The sequence below is a fragment of the Amblyomma maculatum genome, chromosome 2 (assembly GCF_055883805.1).
Source record: "Amblyomma maculatum isolate TAMU_Amacu chromosome 2, ASM5588380v1, whole genome shotgun sequence".
Classification (NCBI taxonomy): Eukaryota; Metazoa; Arthropoda; class Arachnida; order Ixodida; family Ixodidae; genus Amblyomma; species Amblyomma maculatum.
In genome coordinates this window covers 18,859,965-18,883,401 of record NC_139345.1, presented here as the reverse complement: position 1 = coordinate 18,883,401, position 23,437 = coordinate 18,859,965, and the positions used below count along the sequence as shown (strand labels likewise).

Sequence of the window (23,437 nt, the reverse complement as noted above, 5' to 3'; positions counted from 1 at the left end):
GGCTTAATCTTGGCTTAATTGACTTAATGCATGTACGATAAATGGTGCCCTTTTTTTTTATACTTTCCGCACATAGCTATGCCTAAACATCTCTCATCTGCAGCGCCAACAACAAAAATTAAGTGTTACTAATTATATTCTCACAGTTATAGAACTCAGATCTTAAAACAATTGGTAATAAATTATGTTTTTGTTTGTTTTTCTCTTTCATAGATGCTCACTGAAACAACTTGCTATATCAAAAGAAGCAAGTACCAACAAACAGCTGAATACGATGCTTTTCAAGCATGGCGGCTGTTGAAAAGCCAGCAGTGGTTGCTCCAAGCTCACAAATTGGCACAAAAGACGTTATAGAGAGTAAGTTCAGCTTAGTAGGTTGGCTGTAAGTTATATAAAGTTTTGTTTCTTCGCACAGCTCGTAGTGGCACTTATTCGCTCCGATGTTCCTTCTTACTCAATGGTCCTAAACAAGCAGCATCTCGCATAAGCGTCGCTGCAAACCAGCTTTATGATTTCAGTTGCTTTTTTGTTTCTGTTTCTCGCTATCGTCCGGTGTGCCGGCGGCGATCCGTGAGCTCAAGTGCAGAAAATTAGGTTTTCGAGGTCGCTGATCCTCAGGTCCCGAGTGAAGCACCCCTTGGTGACAGGTGCCAGTGCATCGTCCGCAGTGCATGGGGGTCCTGCGTTTATGGTTTCGATCGTGATGCTGTGATGTTTTGTTGGTGCACTGTGTCGCCGATTGTGGATTGCTTCTGGAACAGCTTCGCAGAATGGGAAAGAAAACTCGAACGAAAACCCCAGGGAGAACCTCCTGGAGAAGCTCCGTGCCAAGGCCAAACAGTACAAGCCCTGGGGAGACATGGCCAAAGCGCTTCGCATGGCTATTATGGTCAGTTTGCGTTCGGTATCTGTTGTACATATTTTAGCATAGACGGAGGTTACAAGAACTGCCTCCTGATGTCAAATGTTACATGTTGATGTGTATGTAAACAAAACAAATCGTTCACACGTGGGTCGAAATATGACAGCGCGTGCAAAAGCGCATGCGCTTCATTCCGGTCATTGACAGCTGCCTGCGAACCCTTGACTTGTGTGCGATGCATGTAAAGTGTTCCGTCCCCTGTATGCAAGCACACAATAGTGTTGGTTGCCTAACACCGCGACTCATGCGCGAACGCGTTTCGGTTTCATTTGTCACTGCAAGCTCATAAAATGCACATCGACCTGGCTTTCCACATTCATTGCTTTTTCATAACAGCTGTAACATTACTAGCTGGTGCATCAGTATTACTGCTGTCATTAAAAAGAATTAGCACAGCAGTTAGTAAAGGCATTTAGTTTTGTTGTAAACGTGGCGCCACTTTTGTCTACAGATTGTTAATTAAAGTAAATGTCATCTTTGAGTAAGCAGCGTCTTGTGAGTGCTATGCTTATAACAATGCTGCTGTGCCAGTGTGGCATCATCGCCTAAACTAAGAGGTCTATATTACTCACACTAGCAACTCATTTCATCATATGTTGCTATAGGCACACTTTATAGCACTGTGGAGCAAGAAATGGAGGTTCCTGCCAAAGCTGGGGCTATTTCGGTTGTAAAAGTTAGCACAGTGTTGTTTCCTCACAGATCGTAGTCATAGTGACTGCACAGTAGTGCTTTATATCTTTCACTTGTAAGATGCAATAAGTTTTTGTTGGGGCATCGTGATCAATTATGGCATCGGCCTGTATTGAAATATATCCTTTTCTGTAAAAATGAATTGGTCATTAATTAGCTTCTTGTATAAAAACCGATGGCTAGTGATACACGTAGCCATGTGTGATTTAATTAAGAAAGGACTGAACAAAGTAACGATTTGGCTGCTGCAGTACCTGTTCTAAAAAACTGTCACATGGCTAGTGGGGACAGGTGAAACACCATAGAAGCGAAAAGCCAGGCGCCCGCCCATGTGCTGTGCGATGTCTGTGCACGTTAAAGAACCCCAGGTGATCAAAATTTCCAGAGCCCTCCACTACGCCGTCTCTCACAGTTTGAGTCACTTTGGGACATTAAACCCCATAAACCACCCTCGCAGTTAACATTTCTTTGGTTTGTTATATTCAACCCTTGGACTGAAGGCATAGACCTGAAAGGTGATCAGTTCCAGAAACATGGTGTTGTGTATTTGGTAAATATATTGTTAAGTTGATGTGCAATAGATACACATACTATATAACTTAAAGTGAGTGTGCAGGGGTGCTGTTCGGTACCTAATTTCTTTTTCTCGCAGGAAAAACACCATTTGGTGGATAGCGCCGATCGTAGCCAACTGCAGAAGTGCCTTGACATGATACAGAAATCCATCAGAGGTAGGCCATGATACCACAAAGGTGGCTTGAGCATTTTGCATGCATTTGTGGTCAAGTGTGTGGAATGCATGCTGAGATATACAGACATGACAAAAGGCATGCATGATTTGCATTTGAATTTGGGCATTAATGGGCATTTGTTTTGATGCATTAGGCTCTTAGAATGCTACTTTAGGTGCACTTTGCAATTATCACAACTCAAAAATCAGATGTTGTAGTTGAGGAACGATGTTTAATGAAACAAAATTGAAAACAATACTAGGGATACTTAAAGGACTTACGCACTGGTATTGCAAAATTATTTGTTATTGCACTCACTATCACTGACTATCACTATTATACATTTATGTATTTAATTGCAGTTAGTTAATGATTGGTTATTCATCAGTGACTTGTGGCATTAAAGTTGGATGCCACCTTTACAGCCATGCTGGGTTTTTATTCCAGTGGGAAATCTTACTCTTTTGCATTAGGCCTGCGACTTACAATAATTTCTGCAGGTAATCACGTGAGCTCTACACATGAAAAAAAAAAAAATGCAGTTCGTAAAGAATGCTCAGATGCATGCATTTATATTGTCGCGGGAAATAACTGCAAGCTAAGATACAATAATACAAATGCAGCCTTGAGCTTGCAACTGCAGTTCCTAGACTGCTCTGGCATTATAAATGTTTGCATTACAAAAGCAAAATAACGTATAACCAGTTGCATCTTGTGTCTGAAAAAGAAAATTGAAAAGCTGAACAGGTGTTCACACTACCTTACTGACAGGTAAATGTCCCTAGGTCGAGGAACACAGCTTCCTTTCTCGAAAACGCTGTTCATGGCATGCTTACACAAGTGGTTCCTAGTTTAGCCGTTTCAACAGCCTCTGTTATTATGTTGTGAATCGGTCCCTTTTTTGACTGGTTGCATCACATATTTCCAGCCTGTGACACAAATCCACTTGCACTCAAAAGCAGTGAAATGCAAATTGCAGTATAAAACATTGTGATGTGTCTGTCACCTATGTAGCAAGGTGGACATATTCATTTCTATCATTGGGCAGAGGCTGATGCACATTCCAGATAGAATGTCAGCGGTGTGCTGGCTTTATTTATTTTTTGCTTGGTTTCCAGTGACATCAATGCAGTCGATGATAGAAAGGCTGGACACCATCACACGGCAGCAAGGGTAGGTTGTGCCTCTTATAACCAGGCAGTCTCTGAATTTGTCGCATCATGTTTTCAGCCTGATGTTCACCACGGGTCCTGGAGGCCAGGAGTGCTTCATCAGCTCAGACATGTTCTATGTGGAGGTACTGCTGGAGCCAAGTGGAACTGTTAGCGATGTCAAGATATCTCACCATGGAGACCCTTTGGTGAATACCACTGTTTCCTCACTGCATGTGCTGAAGCGTTAGGTCCAGTTGCCAGAATGTTGTTATTGAGCTTCATATGCAGTAGGATAAAAAGCTCATCCACCTTGCACACCCAGCGGAAGAAACAATGAAAAACTTTACAACTAGGAGGAATCCATGCTAATGCAAACCGATTTGTTCTGCTGGCCGGTGCTTCAGACCACTATGACATAGCTGCAGCCAAATGTTCCACGTGTGAACAGTCGGCCCCTTGCGCTGCTGCTTCACCTCCCACTCCAGTTGGTGATGTGTGGCACCACATGTGGAAAGAGTGTTCTCTCGCATCAGTGTGCAGCTGTCTGAAGCATTCGGATGTGCAATAGAAGCAAAGTCAGGTCCTTTGCAGGAACCGACAACAGCAGAGAATGAGCTCACCACAGCTCCTGAGTGGAATCTGCAGTCTCACCGGGCACTATGTGGCATGGTAGACAAACGCTCATTTTAGTTAGGTGCTGTTAGGCATCGCCTGTGAAATCCTCGTGCTATCCAGGTTGGGCATTGCCTTGCCATACACTAATATTCATTTATGACTCTATTTGCCTGGCATTCTTCTTTCTAGCATACTAGTCTACTATTCCTTGTCATCATTCCTCCATCCATACCCCAAGAGAAAAAAAAAAAAACGGTATTAGATTTTTTTTTTTTAGCTTTAGAGAGAGAGTGAGGGGGAGGGGGGAAGGCATGCACCTATGTGCAATCACTAGCCTACCTAAGCTGTGCAAGCTAGGGGAGCAGTGAGCAAGAATGAAGTTCTGTATTCGTACCCCCACTATCAAGGAGTGCAAGTCTGAATTTTTTGTGTACACTAGCCGGAACACACAAACCGGAACACCCATTGTGAACATGAATAAGTGCTTTATTACTCAAATCTTGAGCATTGCTAGGGAGAAGCTTGATTAGAGGTTAAACTAAGGAAAGGTGCAGAGTAGGAAAGTGATCAGTAGGTACATCATACACATTTAATGTTTTTGCAAGAGCAGATTTAGCATTGAACTCAGGTTTCCTCTAAGGTATTCCCACAATTAAGAAGTGCTGCACCAGTGCCTCTCAAAGCTCAGCACCAATCCCTTTCAAGAGATTTGGTGCAGCAATCACCAGTGAGTTCAAAATTTGCTCAGATTAAAAGTATGCTTTCTTTTCCTAAAAAAGAAAAAAAAAAACACTTTTGTCTGTTAACTTCCATCTGCTGAGTGCTTGGCAGTGCGTGTTACTTATGGGAATGTCATTTGAAATATTTCACTCCGGCATGCCAAGATGCTGATCTAGTACTATATGCAGTATGCATTATTTGCCCTTATATATACATTTTTATTAAATTTGTTACAGCTGTTAAGTGTCCTGATGGGTTTTATTTACTTGTGTTTGCCTATGTACTCTTTCCGTTTATTTTCCCCCTTACCATTCTTTTTTTTTTTTTTTTTTAAGCGCTATACGGGGCACTGTGTGCCTCGCGTGTGTGTACTGTTGTGCTTTAATCAGTGTCGCATATTTCTTTTTCTTAGTGATATAATTATTTCCGCATCGTTATATGTGCTCTTCTGGGCTATTTTGTTCTTTCATATATTAATTACCGTGCTTTGTATTTTTGCCTGTTTCTAACTTTCCTTACATTTTATATATATATATATATATATATATATATATATATATATATATATATATATATATATATATATATATATATATATATATCACTGTATAGATTTTTCCGTCCCCCTTACACAATGCCTAATGGGCCTGTAAGGTATTTCAAATAAATAAAGTGTTACATGTAAACATAATGTATTTGTTGATGCCTTACCAGTTTTGACAAGGTAATTTGAGTAAGTTGGGTTTAGCAGTTTCAGGTTGGCATAACACAAAATTGTTTTCCAAACTGAAACATTGGGTCTTGCTGTAATAAATAATAACAAAAGGTAATAAATAACAGCCTATTTCCTCTGTACAAAATGTGGTGGCATCTGCTGAGACATCGCCTGTAGCCAAGTTTATAGGAAAAGTAGGTTAATGCTGAAATAAAAGCAGACTATGCAAATTGCTGCCGCAGCAAACAGTACACCAGGCAGTGATTTTATGATTTGTGTACTAGTGACATATTCCTATAGCTTTCAGCGGTGACTGACTGAAGGAATGTTGTCTTCCCTCCCTTCTTTTTTGTTTACAGAGTTGTCCCGAGCTGACGCAGGTTCTCTTGTGAGTGAAGTCACCTTTGTCCATTTTTTTTTTTTTCCCCATCTATTCTTTTGATACAAGTTCTTATATATTGAACACAGGAGGGGAGACTTCGCCGAGTTCACCAAGCACCTTGAAGGGCTGGCATCCATCTATCAGCTGAATGCTGACAAGTAAGCATATGGGTTTGCTTTGGAGTTTTAGGTGTTTTCTTTGGCTTGGTGTGCTTGTGAGCGTATAGTATTATGACAGGGGATTCTGCTCATAAAGTTGTGCTTGTGCAATACTGGGATCGCAAGCTATTTTTTATCTTGAAATTCTTGAAGCATTCTAATATCATTGTGTTGCAACTAGAAGCGGGATTTTTCGCTTAAGAAAATATGCAGCTGATTTATTCAAGTTGGCTAAATGCGAAGCATGCATGCTAACATGTCGCATTTCACTTTGCCTTTTGGTTCAAGGTTATGCTTCAGGCAGGGATAGGTGAAATTAAGGATTGGGGTCTTTTAGTGGTAGTGCATTACAGAATTTCGGGACTGCTAAACACACATTACTTTTGGTTTTATGCACTTGTTTACCTTCAGAATGAGATGTGAATATAATTGACCAAAAGGTACAAAAAAGCATGATGGCGAAAACAAGACGTTCCGGTCTTGTGACATGTGGCTAGCCTAGTCATAATGAGCCATATGTATAGTGTTGTGAAGGCTACAGATTGTTCCTACTGAGCAGGAACCAAGCTCACAAAACAGCTGTTCTCGCATGAAAATGGTGTGATGGTGTTACTGGTTGACCTCTACTAAATCATTTTCTACTGCAGAAAGCAGAAGACCAAGGCTTACCTGGCTCTGCAAGCCCTCGAGACTGACTTGAGTATCCTTTCTCAACTGCAGAGGTGTGTGAATGTTTTACTCATGACAACTCCCTCTCCAACTAATTTCGATAACATCCAAATTCTGCATTGTTTTTATTATCTTTTTTTTTTATGTATTAGATTTTTTGGCACTCTTACACCAGTGGTGCAGCTGTACTAAATGCCTTCTGTTTTATTTTTCAGTTTCATGAATGAGCCTAGCAACCTTGTGCACAAGTCTCCCGTTGGCATCTTGCAGCCACGCAAGGGAGGTAAGAATGATCTCAACACGAGTCAAGATGCATCAAAAAACCTGCTGTTGAACACATTATTTCCAAAAGTGAACCAGCTACCTTAGTATAATTGTTCAATATTTGTGTTTAGCTGGCTGCTCTATATATGCATAAGCAGCAAAATGTGAGAGTGATGTTTCACACAAGCGTGCCAAGCCTGGTGGTAATGCGTACATTGTGACACAAAAGAAGTGGTGTCAAAGTATCAGTGAAACTGAGGCCTTATAAGCAAGGCTTACACTTGAAAGCAGAAAAGTGCATTTATAACAATGGGCTGCATTGTACACTGAGACCTCATCACATAAGAGCACTGATTGGAAACATTCTGTGGCCTTGCTAATTATAATTTCTGCCACTACTGCATTTTTTAGACAGTTTTACATGGTGCCACAGCTAAGTGGCACCATGTCAAAACCTATGCCATTGGGAATATTTTTTTTATTTGTGCTTCTTTATTTCAGGCCACCCGATGAAGCTAACATTCTTCATTTCACCTTATGACTTACTTGATGTAGAGAGCAAGTCATCTATCCCACTCACTGTCGAAGGCAAGTGCTTTTTCTTTTTCATAACCCTATTCTGCATGATGGTCAGCTTCAATGTAGTGATGCATTGGATACACTTTGAAACATCTGTCGCTTACTTTGAGATTGAAGCATCACAATAATGCTAACTTAATTGGCATTTGTGCTTACTTCTTTCTCTGATTAATGGCTTCCATCCCGGTTTCATTTCTGCAAGTAATTTGTGTTTCTCTAAGAGGTATTAAAAATTAAAAGGCTTTCTAAACAAATAAATAGCAGTTGTCTATTTTCTGAGTGGTTACAACGACACACTGAAAAAAGTGCGAGTGCATGTTGTGCCTTTTTTTAATTTTTTGAATCTTATTTTATTTCCCTCATCGGGTTGCTGCATTCCTACTGTGCAGCTATTCTGGAGAAGGGTCTGGGTCACTCGGTGTCTGTGTGCATCGAGAGTTCAGGATCACACAAGCTGCAGACAACTTCACTCATCAGCGTAACCAACACACCCGAGGGCAAGAAGTAAGCAGTTTCTCTTGGAGAAGATGAGTGTTTCCTTGTTTGACACTACTTCCAACATGCAGCCTGCCATCATTTGCTGCCCTGAGCAACTTGAACAGCACGATGCTGCCAGCAAGTTTTGTGCTGAAGCTGCCCAAGCCCATTCCTATGGCATTGGCACTGGTGCGCCAAATACGTAACGTTACATGTAAGTCCTGTCAAGGCTTTTGCTTTTGCTGCACGACTTGCTCACTGAGATTGCTTGTGGCTGATCCACTTTCCCAAAAAGTGTTTAGCAATGTTCGTTGCTTTTGTGCCAGCTGGGTCACCTGGTGGACCCACTGGCAAGTAGCTGGTGAAGCTAATTTTTGACATACCTGGGCCGATAAGGTAGATGCGGCTATGTGGCTGGTTCTGTGTTCTTGTATGCCCATTTTGTCTCTTTCAACACCTCATCAACCATACCAAGCTAGCCAGTGCACGCAGCGCCTGAAGAAATGACCAAAACTTCTATCGAGAGTAATACATCTCGCATGACTGAGCAGTTAACATTATGCAATTTTAGAAACCTATAACAGTTAACAGAAGCAGCGCGGTGCTGCTATATCAGCTTCCCAAATCACTGATGAACCACATGCATATGACAGCAGCATCCAACTGCATTGTTTTTTCTCCTACCCCGCTGCCAGTCAGTCCCCTCATCTTTTTCTTTTCAAAACCCTTCTCCACCAGTGCGGCGGGCCTGGCTAATCTTGGACCAGTTAGCTTTGGTGACACAGCTGATGACGTACTAAGTCTTTAATATGCGTTGATATAAAGTTCTCATCCCTCCTAGTGCAGTGTATGGCCATACTGTGGTAGAGCAGCGAAACCGAAAACTTTACCCTCCTGTTCTGTGTTGTGACTGTGCTGGATATTTATCATGAAAATGCATTGCATACAGTGGTCACGGCATGACGAAATTCGTTTGCTACTGAGCTACTGTAATCTGTGGAAACGGGGATGCTGTTTAGCAGTGAATTAGGCCAGGCATCACAATTGGCATCTACTGTAGAACCCCTTTATAGTGAAGTCATTGGGACCAGCAAAAATCTTTACTATATCAGGTATCTTCACTATATCAGTTGTTGGTGATGACATGGTCCTGAAGATGCTGTCTGGTAATTAAATGCTTACTTACTGAACATGCCTTGTTGTTTAATAAAAAAAAAGAACTTTGAAATACCTTCTATCTCTCTCTTGTCATCTCTTTCTGCAATGTTTTTCAGTCATAAAAATTTTTTACATCTTGTGGAAGTACCTCTTAAGCATGAGGACAATGGCTACAATTACAACCAAGTTTGATTTCATGTGAAAACCAAAGCCTTACATGAACACAGTTTTACTTTTTGCCATTTCCGTCTTTTATAAAAGGCAATAAATGATAAATTCACATGGCAGTCAAGTTCTGCAAAACCGCACACGCTGCACCTCCACTTCTTGCCTCGGCCGCCTCATGCTTCGTGCTGCACAGTGCTGTGAATGTTCTCCCGTTTCTTCCATTTCTCTATTTCTTGCTGCACTTTTACTCTCCCTTACTTTCTGAACGAACCGCGCCGCCTACTTTTCATGTTTATAGACAGTTTTACTTTTTTTTTCCCCCTACGCGCTGGTGCTTTCCCTCACTGCTCCAAGGCTTCCGTAAAGTAGGCTTCTCCTGAATGCTGCTAAACCTGGTGGTAAAGCCACTGAAAAGGACACTCGATGTTATTTTTCGGTTTTCAAATACAAAAACTCTTTTCCTTGCGATTCTAGGTAGTGTGCGGGCGGCGAGGCACAGTTTACTATAGCCAATTTTTATCGGAATTGTCTTTACTATAAAGGGGGGAAAATGTACAGTTGTCTACGGAAGATGAACTGGAACTTCAGTTTCACTTTACTGTATCAGAGTTTACTATACGGGGTTCTACTGTTTCCAAATCCCTACTCAAGACTGCATTTGTTCACTTACTTGCTAGGGGTCTGCAAGCCACTAGGCAGAGAAAACAGCTGCACCTAATAAGCTTCTGTTTGATGGTGGCAATAATAATAATAATAATAACAACAACAACAATTTATTTGCAGAAAATATGCAACATAGTAACCAGTCTGTTTACACATACATGCTTGTGAATGGAGCTGGGCAGTACCAAGTCACTGCATATACAAAACGGCATTGATAAAAGAAATAGTTGAAAAAGAAGATAGTACATGAATTAAAAAGAGTGCTGAAGCCACAAATTAGTAACACTATAAAAAAAATGAAGAAAGAAATAACACCATTCCCACAGAGTATTTTTGAGAGAATAGAACACACAATCTATCAAGCTATCTTGTGTTTAATAAACTGACATACACGGCTCCTTACTGATCAGCCAATTTCTCTAGAATTAAAGACAAAATATGAGTTACTTTTCACTTTGTCTTTAATTCTAGAGAAATTGGCTAATCAGTAAGGAGACGTGTATGTCAGTTTATTAAATACAAGGTAGCTTCATAGACTGTCTGTTCTATTTTCTCAAAAATACTCTGTGGAAATGGTGTTACTTCTTTCTTCATTTTTTTATGATGGTATTAAGTAGTGGTTTCAGCACTCTTTTCAATTCCTCACTGATCAGCCAATTTATCTAGAATTAAAGACAAGATATGAGTTACTTTTCACTTTTCAGCAATCGAATGTGCTGACACCAGCACTGCACAGCCTCTGCTGTCCCTGATCATCAGCCAAGCATCCGAAGGGAAGCTTACACCGTCCAGTGACCGGGGCCTGAATGTGGTGAGATGGGCATCTCTGCAATACCCACTTAATGCACTTGTGTAATTCTTGCCAAACTGAGTGCTGTGGCCAGTTCTTTACTATCATTTTGTCATGTTGCATTCTGAAATTGGAGCATGCTGCTAAATGGCCAACATTACTGATCATTTTTTTTTTTTGTACTCTGTGCTCTTTTCGATATGTGCGTGTGTGTGTGTGTGTGTGTGCGTGTGTGTGTGTGTGTTCTTCTTTTTACTGGCTCCTACAGTTTGCGTACAGCACAATGTAGCAAAATGCCTACATTTTTTTTTATTGGTGTGAGGTGGAAGCCTTTGAGACATACCGCTGGTCTTGCACACTAAAAAGCTTACTGCCCTCCTTGGCGTGTTGTGTACTGGCACTCTGTACCACTTCTCAGTTTTTTTGCTCTTAATGTCATGCTTGATGCATGTCATCTGGTCTCAACCAAGCACAATGAGCGCTGTGCTGTGGCCACACTGCCCCATTGTGCAGACCCTGCCAGATCAGCAGCACTGCTACTACCTGCTGTCTGGGAGCCCCGAGCTGACAGGAGTGCTGGTCTCGGGCGTGCCCTTCACACACCCGACTCACGTGCCACAGATCCTGGTGTTTCTCAGGCAACAGCTGCTCTTCAACACCTTAGTCGCCAGCTGCGTCCGGCCATCCAGCCGACAGAGTGAGCTTCCTTTTCTCTCATTCTGTTTGCAACACCTCACTTACTCCTGGTTTCATTCCTTTCTGAACATGAAAATAAAGAAACAAAAGAAACCTGGTGAAGTGGGCAAGCAACCTGCATAACCCCTGCTTTAATACAGTGATAAGCAGCCTGACACGAGACATTGGGGCATGAAGCCGGAGTCATTGAAAACTAGATACAGTACAAACTTTGATATGCCAAGTACAGATTTAGGTTGGCCTGTGTCAGTACACTATGGCCTCCCAGTGGGAGAATGACTACTGTCAAACAAAACAGGGCTTTTTTAAGCTAGCAAAGACCAAAAAACAAGATGCAGATGCTGCCATCACCATCCAATTCCCACAAGTAAACTGGCGGACATTGACACTAAACCTTTAGTGCGGATCTTGGAGGCTGTGCTGCTCCACAATTCACTTTGAAATGGCTGCAACCAGGTCTTCTAGATGCGGATCTCATGAGCTCGAATTGAAAATTTTCATGGGAAAATTTTTGAAATTAAGTTTTCTAGCCATAAATCATTTCTTTTGCTGCCAGACTAATGTTAACAAACCTTTAGAGAGCCAGCAAACCAGTTTTTGCAGAAAACAGTGAAAGGATAGAGTTGTTCTCAGCGTCATTCTAAAGCCATGGGGCAAAACTATGTAGTTCATCACATATGGTACGCTGCATAGTACAGTGACACTACCCTTGCACAAATGGGCTAACATTTGTTGAGCCAGACAAGTGTGCTGTCCTGATAATACAGCAGAACCCTGCTATAGTATTGGATATAGTGAAAATTCAGATAGAGCAAAGTGAGGCTGAAGCCAGAGTTAATCTTCCATAGATGACTGTACATTTCTTTTTTTTTTTCGTATAGTAAAGGTATCTTGAATAAAAACCGATCATAATAAAAAGTGCCTGGCTACGGCGGCATACTTGCCACGCAGTGACATCGTTGCATGTGCGCAACCTAAGATCGCAAGTCAAATGTGTGTTTTTTTTTTCTTTTTTTTTTTTTAGGAAAAGAAATTAAGGAAGCAATGAAATATTTTTTTATATATATATATATGTATATATATATATATATATATATATATATATATATATATATATATATATATATATATATATATATGAATAAGCTTTACCATCAGGCTCACCGGACTTGAGGAAAAGCCAGCTTTATGGCAGCCTTGGAGCTTTGAAGCAAAGCATGTCATGTGTAGGAGAAACAAAAAAAAATTAGTTGTGGTTTAACTCTGGTTAACCCTAGTTGAATTGCGATAGTGACGACGGAAGCTTCTTTTGCCTGCTACATTATTCCATCACGCTCTATCAGTGTAAGGTGCTACATTACTGGGGACACTTAAGCTCATCCTTTAAGAGTATGACGTGAGAGTGTAGGCTACTGAATGAGAAGTGTTCAATGCTGCTGAACTAAATGTAGAGCGAAAGCATTAGCTGCTGGTGACCGAGTGTTTTTCTTCTTCTTCTCCTCCTCCTCTTCCTTCTAACCAACAAGACAGGTTTAGTAAGTGTTCATTTAATTACAAAACAGCAACTTGAGAGCCATGTCATCACCAGCTGATATAGTAAAGGTTTTTGCCAGTCTGAGTGAATTCATTGTAGATGGGTTTTAATTAATTTTGAAAATTGTGCCAAATTGCTCCATATTAACTGTTCTGAAAATAGGTGGCACCATGTGTTGGCTGTTTGGGCAGGGAGCGTTTGTCACTGATATGAAATGCATGTGTCTGTTGGAGCTTACTTGTGACAAACAAACCCTGAAGGTTTTCGTAAATGGGCTAATGAAAACGAATGTCAAGACGCAGATTTCCAGTGTGCACTTTTTATGCCATATGGTGATTCACTGTTAGTCCGGCAAGGTGTTGGCACGTGTTTTTGAGTTGTTGCCCGTCTCTCCCGTGGTGAGAGAGCCTTACGAATGGCACATGCATCGATATAGAACTGCAGTCAACGGACTTTTGCTAGTTCGTAGAATCTACTTTTCGTCACCATAATTCCAACGTGCCAATCAGTTAGGCCTAGCATGAGTTAAGCAACTGATATCTGCTTTTAATTATGGTACCAATATTTTTTTCACAGTTTATACACTGAATTTTGTGTGTGGAAACATCACACCTGCCAAAACATGGTCTAATGACAAGCAACAGCTTGGAAGAAAAGCTAATGTCATTGCAGCGCACGAATACATGGGCAACACAATCGGAACGTTCCACACAGTGCTCGTGAATTTTCTGGATCAAAAACATTCGCAGGGACATAGAAAATCTCGCAGCCAGAGTGGCTGACGGCGGAAACAGCTGCTTGGCGGGATCAGTCTTGCCTGTTCAACTGCAAGCTAGCAGCCGTGCAGTTGAGTAGGTTTGGAAGACAGCTTTTTCTGCAATGTAACATTTCATTTCACTTCGAAGAAATTCGTGCTGGCCTTGCAGCTTGGGTTATGACTTATAACAAATTCACTCTGACACGGGGTCATATTGCTTCCCGTGGTTTGGACGAGACACAATGAAATCTTTTTTCTTTCTTGCTCACAATTACGGCACGTATCTTCGTCTTGGGGCAGGGAAAAAGGGAGAGTAAGGACAGGCAGCATTGTTGACATCTTGCTCCACTCCACATTCTTCCTGTGAGTTTCCCACCTAACTCAGGCAGGCTTGACATGAGCTCATCTGTGAGACAGAGCAGTGCTGGGCTGCTCTTGGTGAATGTTTTGATCTTTGTAATGATGTGTAATGCATTGCTGTACACAGATTACCACATGGTATTTGCCTGTGACCACTAAATAATTTACAGCCTGATTGAATTTCACCTCATACCTGTTTCGGTTTTGGTTTCAACAGCAGAGTGATAGCTATGACATCAAAGTTTCACATAAGTTTCATATAGCAGCGACATAATTGCTGCTTCTTCACTTTTAATTCCGGTTCTTGGGGCAGGCTAGCTTGAACATTGCAAGGAGCCAAAATGACGAAGGAGCATTATATTGCAGTTTTGTTTTTTCATCCCTCATGTGGTCTATATGCAGCTTGACCTCACAATCATACGAGAGCGCTCGGAGCAAAAAATTAAATTATAAATTATTTAGCAGTCGTAGGCAATCGCTGTGGAGGAATTCATGTACAATAATCTCTTACGCATCATTATTGAGGAGAAAACATGCAACTAAAATTTGGTGTCTATATTCCTTAAACATTAAGGTCAGTCAAAAAGAGTGCTTGAGAACTCTGCTAAGTAAGTTAATACACGCTAAACTGAAAAATAAATGGCAGGCCACATGATTGTACCAGGTAAACCACAAATTGCATTCTGTAAAATCCATCATAGGAGAATGAGAAACGTATAAACATGAGGAACATTTTACTGAAGTAATTTTATGTCACCCGCCCACCTTACACATAACTTCTTACTGAAAAAAAAAAAAAAAAACATGACAAACCAAAGGATCTTTATTTGTATGCAACAAAATACATAGAATATTTGGACCGATAGCCGTGGGGCTAGTAGACGGTCCAGTACAGAATAAACTTGATCAGGCAGCCGTAATGAGCGCGCGCGCGCGCACACACACACACACACACACACACGCAAAGATGAAACAAACAAACAAAAAGAATCAACACTAACTAAGAACAAAATTATTTTACATAATTTTGAACTCGTCCCTTTACACCCTATGTTGCTTTTAGGTGCACAAGCATTGATTGATTTGCACATTTTTAAGTTTCTCAAAGAAGCTGGTATTCTAAAGAAACTGTAGGTATTGGACAGTTCAGTGTTTGGCACATCATATCCTTAGTCGCTTTTGCACCGTAATACTCAATATAACCAACTAAAAAGGATGTGACATTTGTAACACTGTTGTTCAGAAAAACAAAGTTAGTGTGAGATACAACTTATTTGTGAGCAGATGTTTACCAAAGGAGCTACTAACCTTATGGTGGTGCACAATAAAGTAATAGCCGCCCAAAAGAAATTCAGCCACGCAGAAAACACATTGGACAGTTCAGTGCTGACATCCAGAAAGTTTATTTTGTTCTGTATGAATAAGCCACTTACAGCTAGACCTTTCTGCCTCTGACCTCTTTACCTCTGCAGATGCTGAGATGTCACACATGTTTGAAGTGAACACCTCATCCATATCGAACATCAGCATCTCCTTTGAGCATCCCCTGGATGAATCTCTGGCAACAGGTATGAGTCGCTGCTATGGTGTCACCACCATCTTTGCATGTGACTAATTTGCCTTTTTTCTTCTTCACACAGTTGACCTGAACCTTAGTGAAATAACCAGCGTTAAGTGCCGTATCTACACACTCAACAGCGACATTAGCATCTGCACTGATGAATATGCTAGCAAGGTGATGCAGCGGTGAGTATTGATAGCACTTTGGGGGACTGGGGAAAGCATGTCTTGGGACATATCTAATTTTACCATTTCAGTATGCCATTCTTTTTTTCTTTTACTTTATATCTTTTAATTTTATTTTAAAATTGGTTGACATGCTAGCATTCAAAGTTAATACATTGCCATTTGGTGTAGTGCATGTCAGTGTGTTGAATAAGAACACATTAGCCCTGTCTTTAGGGCTAAACTCTTACATGCGAGGGTCATCCCAAAAGTAAAGTCTGTAAATCTTTTAAAAATGAAAAGAAGCATATATTTTCAACAAGTGAGGCATTGTTTGAAGGTTCGAGCACTCTTCTGTGTCTCCATATAACCACCACTTCAGTCGACGCACTTTTGCAAGCATTGGAATGGTTTTCATATAACCCGTATATAAGTTCGCCACCATGTAGTTGAAGAACAGTTGGACCTGAACTCCTACTTGTCATCGCTAGAGGCTCCTTTGATCCATACTTTAACTTTGGAAACAAGTGGTAGTCATTGGTTGTAAAATCTAGACTATAGGGTGGGTGGTTGATGACATCCCATCAAACTGATGCAGGAGAGCAACGGTTTGAAAGGACGCATGGGCGCGAATGTTGTCGTGGAGAAACCTCATGTCCTTGCTCAGCAGTCCTCTTCTGTAATTCCGGATCAACCATCTGAGTTGTTTCAATGTTTCGCAGTACCTCTAAACATTTATTGGGGTCCCAGGAACTGTGAAGCTGGCTAGTAATACAGCCTTTTGGTCCCAAAACGCAGTTTTCATGATTTTGCCAACAGACTGTTCACTTGAATTTCTGTGGCTTAGTCGAAATTGAACGTCATGGCACGCATGATTGCTGTTATTTCTCAGCTGAGAAATTGAATATCCGATTTTTGCTAACTGTAATATTGGAGTTCAAACGGTTGTCCTTTTTGTCTGCATTGCACCAAATAAATTTATGTAAAGAGTCAGTGTATTGCTGTTGGTAGTTCGGTGTGAGAATTTTCCGTACCCATCTTGTGCACACTTTCCAGTATTTAAATTTTTCCGACAAAATCCTTCCTGTTATGAGTGGCACTTCGAGACACCTCAGGAACTAAAATTCAGGGATCATCTAGAGGAATCCTCCGATCTTGTCGCATCATTTCTTCATACTTCACAACTGTCACGTTGGAAACTGAAGGTCTCCCGCTTCTTTTAATGTGAGAGCATTGTATGGACCTTTGAGTGGAACACCGGTAGCAAACATCCGATGACATTTGTTGAGTGTAGTGCTACCATGAGAAGGTATGGGGATGTGATGCATGGGAGGGAAGCATAAGAGAAATAATGATTATCAATGCATGGGCAGTGAATGCATGAGGAATTAGTTGAGTAATAATTAGTCACCTTAATTAGTGAGATGCAGTTAGTGAATAAAAGTGGGGGAAAATACATTAAACATAGTGAAATCAAAGGTATTCAAACTGAAGGTATTAATGGGGTAAGTAGGAACTGTTAGTGACCCCTAATTAGTGCAGCATATTTGGTGAATAAAACAGCAGAAAATTCACTAAATGTAATGAAATGGATAGCACTTGACTTGTAGACATCATTGAAGTAACTTGTTATGCCTGATTAATATTTAGTGAATAAAATGACCAAAATCTTTTTTTAAAAATGCCCCTTATGTAATCAAATGAATAGTAACTAGAACCAGACCAGTGATTTGTGATGTCTGATGTGACCTGAGCATGCCGAAGCCACAGCAAACAGCCCTTCGGTAGTACAGCACTATGTAGTGACATCTGGTTAGCAATTGGTGAATGAGCGGCCTCAAGCTGCTGGCAACGTGCACTGATGAACGTTAATGTTACAGCTTAGTCATCAAAATTGCGATGATGCCATGCGGAGAATAAGAAGTGTTCTAAGAACTGATAATATCAGAGAATGGCCATATCAATACAAAGTGGTTACCACTATTATGTGAGGGGAAGGGTGGTGCTTGTTTCACCTGCATGCAGTGTTCACTTGAAAACAGAGTGCCAGAAGCGCAGCGAGAAAGTTCCACGTTGGGCTTGCTTAACGGGAAAAGACGCAAAATAAATCGGAAACAGGCTTTATTCATTTCACATAAGGAAACTTAAGTGACCCCAAATTATTTCATCATCATGAATTTGAGTGCGAGCAGCTGTTAGCATTCTACACCACTTGCAAATATTTTTGGCATCCGTGCACAGCTCCATAAACTCCTGTCAGTTGATGAATTTCGATAGATTATGGGCCTCTTGCATTCAAAGATCTAACAACTGTGAAAACTTCACGCTTGGCGGTAGCGAAAAGCAGGAGCTCAGTTACAAATGGCTACCAAGCCATGATTGACTGGCCCAGTGGGCTGAGCAATGTATTTTTTGGAAGAAGAGGAAGCAGTGAACAGAATAGCATGGCTGAAGGTTGCGCAAAGTTTCCTTGCAGCTCTTGTACTTCGGAAACCTTAATTTTAGGATTACCCTCATAGATTGTTGACCATTGACCAGTAAAAAAAAAAAAAAAAAAAAACATTATGCAATGTATAGTGAAAACTGTCCCACATTAAGTGAAGAAGCAACACTTCAGATTCTTCATAAATGAAGAATCCCTACCATTTGTATCTGTATTTTCCACATGGCAAGCTGAACTAAAAGGGAAGATGGTAGACTTGGAGCACTCCTTGGGAGCACTTGGTGCTGTGACTGTAATGAAGTTTGGTGGAAGTTAATGTGCAATATGTAGACAGACATAGCCCCACACTGTGCGTTTCTGGGCCAAACCTAGGTGAATTAAGGATTTTCTGTGCTTTGTGCAGGTGCTTGTCCATACCAGTTACCATGCGAGCAGTGATAAGAAAGGCGCAAGGTCAGCGAGCACGCATGTCCAGCCAAGAGGACTCATATAGCAATGCCCTCAATAGTGGAGGAAATGCGTACCTGACAGGCCTGCCCGGCTACGGTCCTGGCCCAGCCACCGGTTCCTTTGGAGACTTCACACCAGCTGGAAAGGCTGACAGCTACAGAGAGGCTGAAGAGGAGCCTGGCACATTGGGCTCAATTCTGGGTGGACCGCTGCCGTCACAGAGCCCGAATATGATGTTGATGAGTATGCTGAGTGACGTGCCCTCAGCAAGCAACTCTCCTGCTGCTCCGGGGTTTCCTTTTTTAGGCCAGGCCAAGCCTCGGAACAAACGCAAGAGAAAAGCGACAACCTCATCTGATGGCCGAAGCCCGAAACGCAGAGATGATGATGGCGGTGGCACCGACCCAGAGGAGGAGCCTTTTTTAGAGTCTGAAGCGGGGCAGAACAAGGCGGCGCTTCTGAACCCCGCTGAGCCGGCTGGCGCCACCACGGAATCAGCCTCCGATGACACGGCCAGCTTCCTGAGGGGAGGAGCCGCACTCTTTCCCGACGAAGGCACCGACCCAGGGGAGGTGAATCGACCTCCCCCTGGCCGCAAAGTCAAGCGCGTACGTAGCGAGGAGGCTAGGGAGGACATCAAGCTTGAGAGAGAAGGCTCTCGATCCCAGGACAGCGGTCCAAAAAACTTGTTTCCCGGTGGGGACTCCGATAAGCTGTCCCGCTCGGCGTCACCACCGGTCAGCTTCAAAATTGAAAAATCAGGGGACAGTTTAAAGATTTCCAAGACTGAAAGCAAGTCAGGATCCAAACCGCGTGATTCATCAGAGCTGCGTAAGAAGCTGGACAACAAAAAAGAACGCAAGAGAAAAAGAGCTGAGAGTGTAGACTCGGGCTGCCATGAACCTGCCGTGGCTGCTTCCCCAGAGCCGAGTGAACTGTCTCAGCAAGCATTCAACCTGAGCACAAAACCACATGGGTCCGCAAGCCCTTCGGCAACCCGTCCTCAAGTAAAAAAGTCAGCCAGTTCATTGGTTAGCAACGGAAAAAAACTTGCAAGGCCACAGCAGCCAGCATCTTCGAGTGGCACCAAGTGCAGTGTAGAGGCTGACAGCCGACCTGCTGCCAAGTCCCCCCAAAAGAGCAGCCCCAGCAAACCAGTTTCATCTGTCACAGGTGGTGCTTACACTCCCAGTAGCAGTCCTGTAACTAAGCAACCTCCATCATCTCCTACTGGGACACTGAAGCTGAAACACCTCAATTTGCCTTCATCCACCACAATCACGCCAGTGGTGGCCAAGCCTTCCTTGCCATCACCGACATCAACAGCAGCTCCAAGCATCACTATAGTGCCCACTACCTCAGTAGCTGGTGGTTCCAACAATCTGAACAAGCCCCCAAAGTCACGCAAAGGTTGTCTAAATGCAGTGATTGCCAAGCTGACCAACACAATGGCATCGCCGTTGGTCGGGCCAGCAGCACCGGATCTCCCGGGCACCAGGCCAGACGTGGCACTAAAATCGGGTGAGAAGAGGGAGAGTCCTACGCTGGGCAAGGAAGCGAAAGAAGGAAGAACATCGGCGACAGAAGGTGGCACATTAAAGGAGGGTGCCGGCATCAAGCTCACTGTCACGAAAACGTCAGGCATTTACAAATGCTCCTCTGGAAAGGCTAAAATCGGCACGTCGTCGTCCAAGGGAGCACTCTCAAGTGGAGCAAAGGTCAAAAGCTCTCAGAAACCCAGCAACCTGGCCGCAGCGGCATCGGCCAAGAAAATTCCCCACAAGGTGCCCTCCGCGAAGCTCAGCCCAAGCCAGGGCTTCCTGTGCGACAACGCGCCGAGTGCGCTCCCGTCGCTCGCTCCGCGGGTCGCCCACAACAACGCTAGTTCGCTAAAGAACGCGTCCAAACTTACAGCGCCTAGCAAATCCGGCGTGCGGCCCGAAAAGAAGGTCAGCGAGCCTAAACCTGTCTCCGAGAAGGAAGCCAGTCTGATGCCACCACCGCCCCAGTCAAGGACTACACCTAAGAGCGTCGAAGCCGGAGTACCGTCACCCGCTGACGAGGCCGCCTTGCGAATGCTGCTGGGTCCAGGGGAAGGAGACGACGACCATTGGCGCGCGCTGAAGAGTGAAACCAGCGGCGAGGACCTCACGTCTAAGGTCGAAAATGGGCCGGAAATAGGACCAGTGGCCTTAACGGTACCGCGCGCCTCTTCGTCTTCCGCCGAACTGCGAGTTCCGGAGGACAAGGGGACCAGTGCAGCAGCCCAACCAGTTGCCTTGACGAAGGCAGCAGTACCCCCGCCCACCGCTGACGATGTCGACAGCAGTCCTGAGGACGGCCTGGTCATCGATTTTGCACTGGACAGCAGTAAGAAGGCCGCGCCCATGTGTCATAGCTCCCCACGGCCTCCCCCCGAGCCGGTGGTTCCCGATCTCCCGGCCAGGGCGTCCCCGGCGCTCAGTCTCAGTGCCAAGTCGCCGTATTTCGTGCCGTCCCCGTCACTCAAGTCTCCGCAAGCGGGTAGTCCGCCCTCCAACCACTCGGTGTCGAGCTCGCTTTCGAGACCGTCACCGTGCGTCATTGACGACGAGCTAATGGACGAAGCGATCGTAGGACTCGGGAAGTGAGCCTATAGCTTTATTTATAGGTGTCCAAAGCCTGCTAAGCAGCCTCGCGTTCTAACAACGCAGCATAATTTGCAGGTGCCGTCAAACTGCATGCATCCGTATTTCCTGGCTGCCACCAACATGAGCGTCGTCATGCATCTGGACATTGTACACGCGGAGCGGCAATCATAGCTGCTGGCATTGGTTGTGCAGGTTGACACAGTGAATAATGACTACTCCGTAGATTGTATATACATCCATTTTTGTGAAATGTGTACGTAAATAAGTTATGCGTGTAACTGTCGCGGTTTTTAATTCACTTCCGACTGCAATAGCATTGGCCACTTATTTGGCTGCAGATGCGTGTATATACTTGAAGGAAAAGACGCTTATGGTAAAAAGGCAAAGCGTGCTGCTCTTTATTCGCACGTGACAGTTGCTATAACAGCAACTTGGTAGATTTGTATTGTAAGTAATCGTCCATCTTGAAGAACGACAGTACAGTTTCGTTCACCACACCCCCGTCTGACAACGTCGTGTTGTCGGGCAATATCAGTTTACCGTCATCGGCAGTGTTTATTACGGGGTCACTGGACTTGGCTTTGTGAGGCAAGTGCTCGATCTTCACTGTATCATACGGATAGGTCTTCACTGTAGTTGGCATGCTAGTGCTGGCACTTATCGCTGACAGCACCGACTTCTTGAACTCTCCAACTGTTGTAGCGGAGCACACGTCTCGCATCACTATGTGCCATATGTTTCTGTGCTCGAATGAACGTATAACACGCACGCTGATGATGACTCGATCCTGATGAACATCTCCTGACATCGGTCGGCTTGAGGAGGCGCAATAAATCAATTTAAAACCAAACGGGTGAAAGGTGCCGTCGAGTGCGAGTCGAATACACGTTGGAGGAGAATTGAAGTGATGATGATGATGGACCTTTGTATAAAAAAAGTATTGAGAGGGCGCTGGTTCAGTCGACGAGAAGCGACTGAAGCTATTTAAATTGCTTGCGATTTCTTTACCAGGTCAGGTTTTCTCTGGTGCGTATGATTCGAAGTTAATTTTTAAACGCATTACCTAAACTGCACAAGGCCAGGCGGCGCTGTTTAACACTCCGCAATAGGGTGCCTCGATGCGCGCCCGCTCTCCGCTGAGTGGCTGAGCGGGCGCGCATCGAGGCACCCTACTCAACGTTTTAATGTTGCCCTACTCTGCAGTAGAGTCTTCATTGCACGGAGTTTGGTTGGTTTGGTGTTGAAGGGGCGAATACTGTTCCTCTTCTCGTTATTAATCAGATTAACTGAAACAGCGCTGCAAGTGGCCTTAGCAGATTTTCACTAGTAACTCTGGTAGAGTCACTTAATCTACTCCGCTGTAGGGGGGTGATGCTACATTCACACCAAATCGGTCTAGGAGCGGGGCCTCCGCTTTTCACGTGATCAATGACGTCATGGCATTGGCAAAAAATACATACAATAAAAAAGCGCGCTCCCCGTGTTCTTTTCGGCCGTCGATCCGCGCGCGCGCTTCTAGATCTCTATCCATTCCACTGTTTCCTAGCGACCATGAGTGACGCTCCTGAACGTCACAAGCTCATTTTGCGACGCTACCTCAGCAACATACATGAGGAAGGAGGCTACTGAGATTGATTCTTGAAATGCGAAGAAGATTGTAAAAAGTTGGAGAGATCTCGGCTGACAACGTGAAGTAGCTGTGCGGATTTCATGAGAGTTCGATGCGTCACCCAAAGGTAAGTTCCTTTCACAGTGTCGGCGCTTGTAGCCAGTAATATATGTATGTGTATACGCATGCAAGCATCACTCGATTTTTCTTGTGCCATTTAGCTGCAGCACGGCAGCATTATAAGGAGAACTGTGCAATGCTGTAATGTGAACATTATACAGTAACTAAGAGCAATAATTTCAGTTTTCGTTTGTAGCAAGGATTGCGCAAAATTTATTTGCGTGCGCGCGAAAGAGAGAGAGAGAGAGAGTGTGT

At 43.3% G+C, this 23,437-nt stretch overlaps 1 protein-coding gene across 1 annotated transcript; it reads left to right on the top strand.

Annotated features, from left to right (window-relative positions):
• The first annotated feature begins 203 nt into the window (after positions 1-203).
• Positions 204-22,406, top strand: MED1 (Mediator complex subunit 1). Its single transcript, XM_084593411.1, has 17 exons — positions 204-357; positions 762-889; positions 2,268-2,346; positions 3,465-3,519; positions 3,577-3,706; positions 5,910-5,938; positions 6,019-6,090; positions 6,738-6,812; positions 6,975-7,042; positions 7,525-7,611; positions 7,992-8,106; positions 8,169-8,293; positions 10,773-10,879; positions 11,372-11,555; positions 15,678-15,773; positions 15,846-15,951; positions 18,777-22,406. The coding sequence occupies exons 1-17, from the start codon at positions 288-290 to the stop codon at positions 21,451-21,453; spliced, it is 4,203 nt and encodes a 1,400-aa protein (XP_084449537.1). The 5' UTR covers positions 204-287; the 3' UTR covers positions 21,454-22,406.
• Positions 22,407-23,437: the final 1,031 nt, after the last annotated feature.